Source organism: Protobothrops mucrosquamatus, unplaced genomic scaffold, assembly GCF_001527695.2.
Source record: "Protobothrops mucrosquamatus isolate PMUCROS unplaced genomic scaffold, P.Mucros_1.0 scaffold164, whole genome shotgun sequence".
Classification (NCBI taxonomy): Eukaryota; Metazoa; Chordata; class Lepidosauria; order Squamata; family Viperidae; genus Protobothrops; species Protobothrops mucrosquamatus.
In genome coordinates, this window is record NW_015386527.1 from 726691 (window position 1) to 736174 (window position 9484).

Sequence of the window (9484 nt, forward strand, 5' to 3'; positions counted from 1 at the left end):
AGAATTAATATATATGTGTGTCTTTGGTTCAGTAAAAGGCAGATCTGTTGCAGTTGCATATAATCTATAGTTTTTGTGTGAAGCAGCTAGCTCAAGGCAAGGGGAAGAAAGCAGCATTGTTCTAACATTCTGTTTTTCACAGGCCTGTATTCATATCTCATCCTTGTTGTTTGCAGGAGAGGCAGATGTGAACCAGAACAATGGGACCTCCACTAAGGGCAGAGCGGTGACAGACTCCAAGGACACAGCGGATCCAAAGAATGCCTGGAAGGAAGCCAACCCAGCTGACACAACTGGTCGCCCCCATTTGGTCCGCCTCTTTTCCCGAGATGCCCCAGGCAGAGAAGACAACACCTTCAAAGATCGGCCCTCTGAATCAGATGAGCTGCAGACCATTCAGGAAGACAGTGCAGTAGCAGCTTCTGAGAATTCGGATTTGATGGCTTCACAAAAACGCTCCTCTTTCCGGCATGGTTCCAAACTTGCAACTGCAAGTACCATAGACCATGCTAGACATGGATCACCACGAAGATACAGGGAACCAAGTCTACTTGATTCATTGGGCAGATTCTTTGGCGGTGACAAGCATTATCCAAGGCGGGGCAAGGTGAGCTCAGAGGAAAGGAGAACAGATTAGCAGCAAGAAATCTAAGAAGGAGGGTGGGAGAAAAATCACAAGAACTGAATAATCTCCAAAGAGCAAGAATTGGTTTAGCCAAAGGATGATATCTATCAAGTTGTAATGCAATGTGGGCTATTAGTCCAATATTTAAAATAGTGTACTAGAAAATATCCCTACAAAAAATATAATAACAACTTTGAATTGACTGGAACGTTCTCTTGTCCTTAATCTTCTAACTGGATGTCTCAGTTTTGGTTGTCAGGATTTGCCAGAAGTCAGGATCTTTGTTGTTCATTTGTTGTAAAACTCACCCTATGTATATTGAGAAAGATGTTAGTCTGCTGTTGATTTTTTTTTCCTCCTATGACATTGCTTGCAGAGTTTCTGAAAACCTGGAGAGGCATCCTAGAATGTTTGCGATTTGGTGCAATACTTCTATGATATCTTTCTATGCAGTGACTTTGATTTAAAGTGTATTAGTTTAATGTCTGGTGGTTTTTTTTTTGTTCCTGTGGGCAATTCCATGGCATTAGGCAGTGTTAGAAGACTATTGTAATGCAGACCAATGTGAAATCCAGTTCAAAACCTAGTATTCTCTTTTTCATCAAACAGAATGAAAAGCATGGCAAGATTAGATCACGTCTGTATTAAGTGTATTTAACGGAACTTTTGATTCACATCAATTTTGAGGTTGAACATCAGAAGTGACTTTTCTTACTTTTGAGCGGGGATGGCAGAAGCAAATCTCATGCCCCTATATAAACAATAGAAATGTGTTTCTTACTGAGAATAAAGAGAAAGCAAAAGGAAGGTGCTGAGATATAAGAAAAACATTTGTTTCATCTGTTGTTTCATCTTTTAATGTTGTACATCACTGTAATATTTTTTCTGGCTCTAATTACTATTTAAATGTCTTTCTGGCTGGATGTATTCTTTGCAGTGTAGGTAACGGTGCTATGGGGCCTGCAAAGTGTAGAACACATCATTTGTATGGAAAAAGCTCTAAGTCCAGCCAGTAGCATGTCTTGATCAAACTGGAAGGCATTCCTTAACCCAAACAAGCAATGCCAGTTAGTGTGGACAATGTTGGGTTTGCTAATGGCTCAGCAGTCTGAGGAGCAGCAAGGCAGTTTCTTATATTGCTGTAAGAAAAGCCATGTTGATGTATTGTGTTCCATTCTATATCTTTAGGCAAAAGGTATCTTTTCTCTGCCACTAGTGAGCTATGTCNATGTCTATTTATGTGCTCAACCATTGATTTCCTCAATGAAGTTTTATACTTACTGTCCATAAGATACAATTCAATTGTGGTTTTATATGTTGTTGCTTTGCTTCTGTTTCAAATCTTATTTGGTGAGAATAGGGATCTCAGTTCTAAATACTTCAACTGTGATTGGAGAGTATGAAATTTAGCACACTATTGAAGGTACAGGTGACTATTTCTACGAGCAATTATTTATATTGTGTTACTTGGCAGCCGGAACTAGGAGCTTGGGTGCTATAACTCTCTTTTTTAATAGGATGTTGAATTGCTTCACAGTCCAGCTCTTGTAAAGGGGACTCACATTATATATTGGACAGCCTTGAAAGAGGAGAGCAAGAAAATAGCTGCGAGAACAATCAACTGGTAGTTAAAAATCTCTCCTAAGGTTCTTTTTCTGAGGAATTCTGAAACTCTGTATATTATTACAGTGTTGCTCGGGCTGTTCAGTGGCCCCTGTTGTATGTACAGAAATGTTTTTAAGTGGCAAAACTGACCGATATGGCATGCCTGTAAAATTACCTATTTATGATCAATGAAAGAACATTATGATAATGAGTCAGTCACAATTTTGAGACACCATCGTTCATGAAGTTTCATTTCAAGCACTTAGTGGTGAGGAGTTAAATCTGTTTCAAGCTGTAGATGGCTCTGTATTGAGCAATAACTGCTGTTTACCTTGTATAGTGGATTTGTATATAGACAAAAATAGTTTTGTATGATACATATGATTGTTTTGCATGGTTGATTCATAGCTCACTGTTGTCAGTTTCCATTGCCTTCATTGATGCATTTCAATTGTCACAATCTAAAACTCAGTGCCTCAAGGACAGAAACTAAAAAGCTATAAACAGTTCTAAATATTGACTAGCTAGAACAGAACATCTGCTTTTAAATGCTGGACTGTCAATGAGACAAAATCAGTAACAAATGGCTATGCCACTGTGCAACAGTGTTATTCTCTGAAATAATAATGCTGGTAATGAAAAATTATCCTAGGAATCCATTCCAAGAGAAATTCAATGCTGGAAGTTAATTCAGTAAGTGCTTTAAACTTCTGTTAATACTATATGTGCATGTTTATGCTTTTAGGAAAACTTATTATTATCATCCTAGACTTTCTTGACTTTTGTGAGTGGCAGAAAAGGATTTATCTATAACTATGTCAGAACAGCTGGAAATACACTGTATCCCTCCTATTAAATGTGTCTAGTTATTATATATAAATAGTTAACACAAACAATCACTGTATATTTTGAAAGCATTTGGAAAATGAAATCTTGATGCCCTCGTACTGCATCTTGTATTCAAAGAAGAAATGTTCTGAGCAATCAGAATCACGAGGGAGCAAACTCACTGTCAATCCTGAGAAGTAATTCAGACAAGAAAAACACTCATGAGTACAAATTCCATCTTTATTGTAAAGTTACATTAAGAAAATCTTGCATGTCGGAAAGTACATATGTCCCCCTCACTTTTACAGTCCAAAAAGCTAAGGAGGGTCCCTTCTGAGGTGTTTACTATGCATCTGTTCCTTTTGTGGGTACAGCTGCCTCTTATCTGGTCGTTCTTCCACCTGACACCCAAGGTCATTCTCACATAGCATGACACTCACAGATCTCTCTTCAAATGGAACATGCGTTAAACTAAAATTATGGCCATATACCTTTGTAAAACTTCAGGTCCTCTTTACCTGAAAAGTATTTTGGATTTGTAAAGTTATAAGGCAGGAAGAGCTTCTTGAGCTACCAGAAATGTCATCTAAAGTCAGTTGGAAAGGATTCCCAGAGTTCAATGTAAGTTAGGATGATGGTTAGAGGAATATACTAAATCTCTTCCCAAGCAATGCAGTCTTAGTTTATATAACTGCTCTGCCCACATCAGTGAACGTTGGAATGCAACAAACACAGCAGCCCTTTTGTCTAGAGAAGCTGCTGACATTCAGTGAAAGAGCATTATAAATTCTTTGCAGAGAGACATTTTCTTATTAATATCCAGGGATGAAAAAACACGTTTGAATAATAATATGCTTTGTTTAAAGAGAGTAGGATGGAGGAAAGGCTGAAGAATACTTACTTTGTTTCTACCTCCTCTTCATCGCTGCAGGATGCAGATTCTCTGCTACCTTGTTATTTAAGAAACATGAAAGGAAGGGATAGGAAATAATAAAAAGCACGAAAATGAATATATAACTGTAGGCTCCTTTGTGGCAGGACACAAATCACCTATATATCATCTTAAATATATGAGAGAGAAGGAAATTACAGTTAAATATCATCTTAAATATATAGTGAGAGAAGGAAATTACAGTTAATAGAGAACAAATTTGAGGTTTCAAACCGTTGGTCTTACTCTCATACAAGTTAGCCCCAAATCTCCTCTATGACATGGTTTTTAGTAAATAACAAGCAACTGCAACATTAACAACCGCATTTCCGAAGAAACCCCAGGAATGGAATGGCAAAGGATAGGTGCTTCCCCAAAGATGCTGTTCACCCTAGTCGCATTAAGAAAGAGTTTGTCCAAGTTGGCTATTCGTATCTTGGATGGCAACCTCCAGTCAAATGGTTTAGAGTTTAGACAATTTAAAATGAATATCCAGCTGACACAGAGGGGGGGGGGTTATTAAAAGAATATCTTACAAAGATTTTAAAAACTACAGAAACATAAAATAAATAGAAAAAAACAGATTATAAGAGGATAAAAGAAAAAGTGAAAATTAGCAAAAATGGAAAAAGATAAAGAAGCCATTTCTGATTTTCCTTGCAGCAGTTGCAAGCATAGCAATTATCAATCTCCACCTTCCCATATTGCATATCATAGTTCCTTTCTCCCCATAAGCTAACTTTTTTAATCAATACAACCTGAAATCAGCAGTTCATTTTTAGCAAAACCACTATAAAGTCTTTTATAAATGTAGTGCAGTTGTCTCCTTAATTAAACAATTTAGCCATTTCTACAAACTCAGCCATTCACAATACATTCCTCCATTATTCATGTTTCTATAGTCTAGCACAGATAGATTTTTTATTATTATTGTAAGCCTGCTTAGTTTCAAAACCTCTAATTCCAAACAATAACATTGTTATAGAATATAGTAGAAAAAAAATATTGATGCACGTAGTGCCAAACATGGTGTTTCCAGACATTTAAGCAAGCATTCACCAGGATTCACTGAAGTGAATCATACATTATCATATCAAAGAGTCAGTTCAATGGATGATTTTAGAAAGCTACCATAGATTAGATGCTTGGGCCATTTGAAAATGATTCTGTTTTCCTGATAGAACATAAAATGATTTCTTAACATCAAAGTATTACCTTCTATACCTTCTTACTAAGATTATTATTTTATTAACTGTTTAAAATTAGTTTGTCATTTCAAGACCATAATTATTACCAGATTGTCCTAAAGATTTCTATGACTTAGCTGTGCAGAATACAAATGTGGTCTCTGAACCCCTTTGTGGCATGAACTTTAAGATCTTTCACTGATCTAGTTATCAATATAGCCTCTAAATAACTTACTGAGAGCTAGTTTGGTGTAATGGTTAAGGCACCTCAGTAGAAACTGAGAGACTCAGTTTTATTTTGTTAACTGGATTTTCCTAAGTGGCCCCAGTTCCTTGTAAACACAATATAAGGCCATTTAGACTGCACTCTAGAATGGCTTTGTCAATCCAGATTTCAATGAAATGTCAGCATCTAAACTGTTTCAGCTTAGCAACTATATTACCACTCAGGAGCTATGCATTGGTGGAAACATACTGGGATTTTTTAGACTTAATGACATTACAGACACATTTTCTATTTAATGTAGTATCTAAATATTTTATATAATTAAATTCTCAAAAATAGGTGCATCTAAAATCAATAGAACGAGTTTATGGTTAAGCTTCAGGTAATCACACTTAGTCAATAAGAAACTGAACAGGACTATTTCAAGAATAAAAAGCTTGGGTTTTTTTCTCAGAACATATGTTAGATCATTATTAATATGAATTGAATGATATGTCACATTCAGAGGATCATATCTTGATTTATTAAGCTGCAATATTCATTGTTCTTTTGTAAATACCCTCTGCCCTTTACTCCTCTTTTTGCAACAAGCCTTGAATAAACCAGAGAATCTTTGTGTTTCTATCTGGGGTATTCAGAAGAAACTAAGATCGCACATTATAGTTTCAATTTGCTTAATTGTTATGAATCTTGTAACTGTAATTTATTGGTTCAACAATTCCAATGATGTCAGAAGTTGTGGTTCATCAGGGACTTCTTATTTCATCACAGACCACTCAAAGTGAAAAGCAAAAGTAATGAAGCAAAGCCCTCAGACTTGTTTCAGTTTAATAGTAATACCTATAGTAGAGTGTACTTTCAGTGCAACATATTTGGAGAAATTAGCCACATCGATATGTATATACTTTCAATATGTATATACTTTCTGACAGAAATGATGTACTGTGACTTTTTCTTCTTTCAAAACTTTGTTGTGTCTATAAAACCCGTGTAGATTTTGTGCAACTGAGATATAAATTGTAGCATTGTAAAATATATAATCAATGGTACTAGCTTTCCAGAGTCTGTGATTAACATGATTTTGTTTCAATATTTGATCTTTGTAAGCATTGGTAAAGGGCTTCTTAAATACCTTTCCCACTGCAAAATGTTGTATGAAGTAGTTAATACATTCTGTTAATACATTAACATCTTACGTTCATTGTCATATATTTTCATACTGTATTCTATTGATCGAGATAAAGAACTGTGGGCTTTGAAAGATAGCTTATTTGAGGTGAGAAGAACTCCAAAATGTAAAATAGATAACTGTAACAAGCTTCAAATAAAATGGATCGTGCTAAAGGGATCTACAGTTCTGCTCAATTAAATAAATAAAAGAACCTCAGAATGTACACTTTGCTGACATGTAATAATTCAGTCTTCAGAGCTTGCTACAAAATGTGCTTGCCTCTTATTGGATTTTGCTATAGTGTTCTCTATGGAAACCACTCTTTTCTCCCACTATGGCCATAAATTGTGCTCTTAACTACACTTATTACCATTCAAACCCAACTGAAAATCATCATGTGGTCTTCTAAAATGTACAGAGTTGGTGAAATGACATCCTTAGTTTTGCAGATCTGATTTTTGCAGCAGAGTGACAATCCTAGGATGTGAAGATTTTGATTGGATTTCTTATGGTCTTGATCTAATATTCAGATCAATTCAGACCCCTGCTCTTTGTTGGAGTTAGTGATTAGAAGAAATGAGGCAAGAAAAATAGAAAAAATAACCTTGTTTGCTTTTAATTGGCAACTACCCCATTCTCAATATGCAATCTTTAAAGATTAAATCTGAGGAACTGAATCCTTGGGCAAAAACAAAAGAGGATTCTGCAATCGTATTGGTTGAAGTTCAATGTTTCGATATCAAGAAAAAAGGTAAAAAAATATATAATTTCCCTCCCACATGAAATGCTTTACTTCTGGCAGCCAACTCTCTAACTCTCCAAGCAAGCATGAGAATTAATCCTTATTTTTTTAATTAACTAGCAAGCAAGAAATTCTCTAAAGAAAACATATGAACTATGGTGTAAGAAAAAATATTTCTGTAAACAACGCTATCTTTCATTAAGATTCCCTTTCTGAGTTGCATCTGGGGATTCAAATGTCCTGTAGCATAAGATGATAGAATTCATAATAGGGAAGTATTGAATATACACAAATGAAAAACTCTACTCCTTCAAGTCATATTTCAAAAAATGTTAAAAAGTAAAAATGCCACTTTTTAAGAGAAAGTCATATCAATTGAAGTTATGAATCAAGCATCTCTTTGCTTATCCACAAGCTTATTTGGAATCTGCTAATATTGATATAGACCTCTGAACGATTGTTGAAATGTTTTCCAGACACCAATACAAAATCCAGGAGTAGGACATGAGTAGGACATGAGTACAGTGTGTCAGAATAGGAATGTAGTTGTGCTTTCCTGTTGCTGTTGCTCAGCAACTGGTAGAGCAAAGTACATTGCTACTGGTTTGGTTATATAGCCAAAGTGATTAGCTTTATCCTCTCTCAAATTAAAACCACTCAAGATGGTAACCATTATTATATTTTTGGAAGCACTGGTTGGAGATTGTCATTTAGGCAAATTGCATGACATATTCCAATCTTTTTTGCTTTCCGAAACCAAAAATCAAGATATCCAATCAACAGTAAAGAAGAAAGGAGTTTCGCTACTCAGCACAATCTCAAATATATGATGAATTTTACTAATAACTGCCCATATGTAGAAAAATACTATAGACATGGCTTTTACATACAGACCAGCATTCTCCAGTAGTTCTTAGTAGGTCTGGAAGTCTGCAATAACATTATAGGTTCAGGATTAAAATGTATATTTTGTTATCAAAATTTTGCACATTACCACATGAAAAAAGCAGGGTGAGGATTCACTGCTCATCCCCAAAAGTTATTTGTATGTGGCCAATTGTTTAAGTTGTGCATTTTTAATGTTTTGTAATAATTCCAAACAAATATATGGGAATGCAGCATATTTTTGTACACAGTGGTTCTGCCTCCGGTTCTCTTGACATAGACGCTGAATGTTCTATAAGATCTAAATTCACCTTTTTCTATTTATGGGACTTTCTGTTGTAGATGTGAGGAAATACTTACCCAAATTTGACAGCACAAAATTCCATTTTTTATGGAACCTGCTTTAGTTACCAATTGTTTTCTGGTCTAATTTAGGCAACTGCTTTAATCCATTGCTTGGCACTTGGATCTCTTTGGGATTGTTTTTCTAGCCAATTGGCCCAACCGAGATCTAGATGATGATTAGATGTAGCAGGGAGAAACCACTCCTACTCCCACACTTTGGGGAGGTTCAGAGTGTGAGGCAAGAGGGGATTGCTTTATTGCTTGATTGACTGACTAATTGATTGATTGACTGATTGATTGACTGACCGACAGATTGATTGACTAACTGATTGATTGATTGATTGATTGATTGATTGATTGATTGCAGTGTCAATGTGGTAGATTACCCTCTTTGGAGCAAATTGGCTGGCTCACTCTTTGTCAGTTTTCCATATATTGCTAAAGAGCGGGGTTCTGTTTTAAGCCTTTTTCTGATCTGAGCTATTGTGGCCATCTATTTTTTTATATTTGTTGTATTGCATTTTTTTTTATATGAGGTCGTTTTTACATTGTATTTTTAATGGGAGCTGCCCAGAGTAGTTTTCTTATTGAGGCAGTATATAAATATGTTAAATAAATGCATAAATACATGTTTCTACTAAATACTAAATAGTGTTTACCCTTTTAGGAAGAAAAAATAATAATGCAAAGCAAACAAAATATCCCCAACATGCCTCAGAAGAAAGTCATCCTCTTACCTATATCATTTATATATTCATACAACCTGACTCTGGTAAGAACTGTTGCGATTAGCACTGATAAATGCAACGTACTCATTAAGTCCTATTCAGTTTTCCACAATGTGAACTAAACATTGGTTCTGAAAATGCATCCAACAGAGAAGCACACTTCATACGTAAAAGCACCAGAAGGCAGGACAAGAAGCAATGAATGATGCCA

General features: G+C 35.5%; 1 protein-coding gene across 1 annotated transcript in view; it reads left to right on the forward strand.

Moving 5' to 3' along the window:
- Nucleotides 1-13: 13 nt before the first annotated feature.
- Nucleotides 14-9484, forward strand: part of MBP (myelin basic protein) — a 32974-nt gene continuing 23503 nt past the window's right edge. The window contains exons 1-2 of the mRNA XM_015813539.1: nt 14-31; nt 143-607. Coding sequence (XP_015669025.1) covers nt 14-31; nt 143-607 — 483 coding nt within the window. The remainder of the gene's footprint in view (nt 32-142; nt 608-9484) is intronic.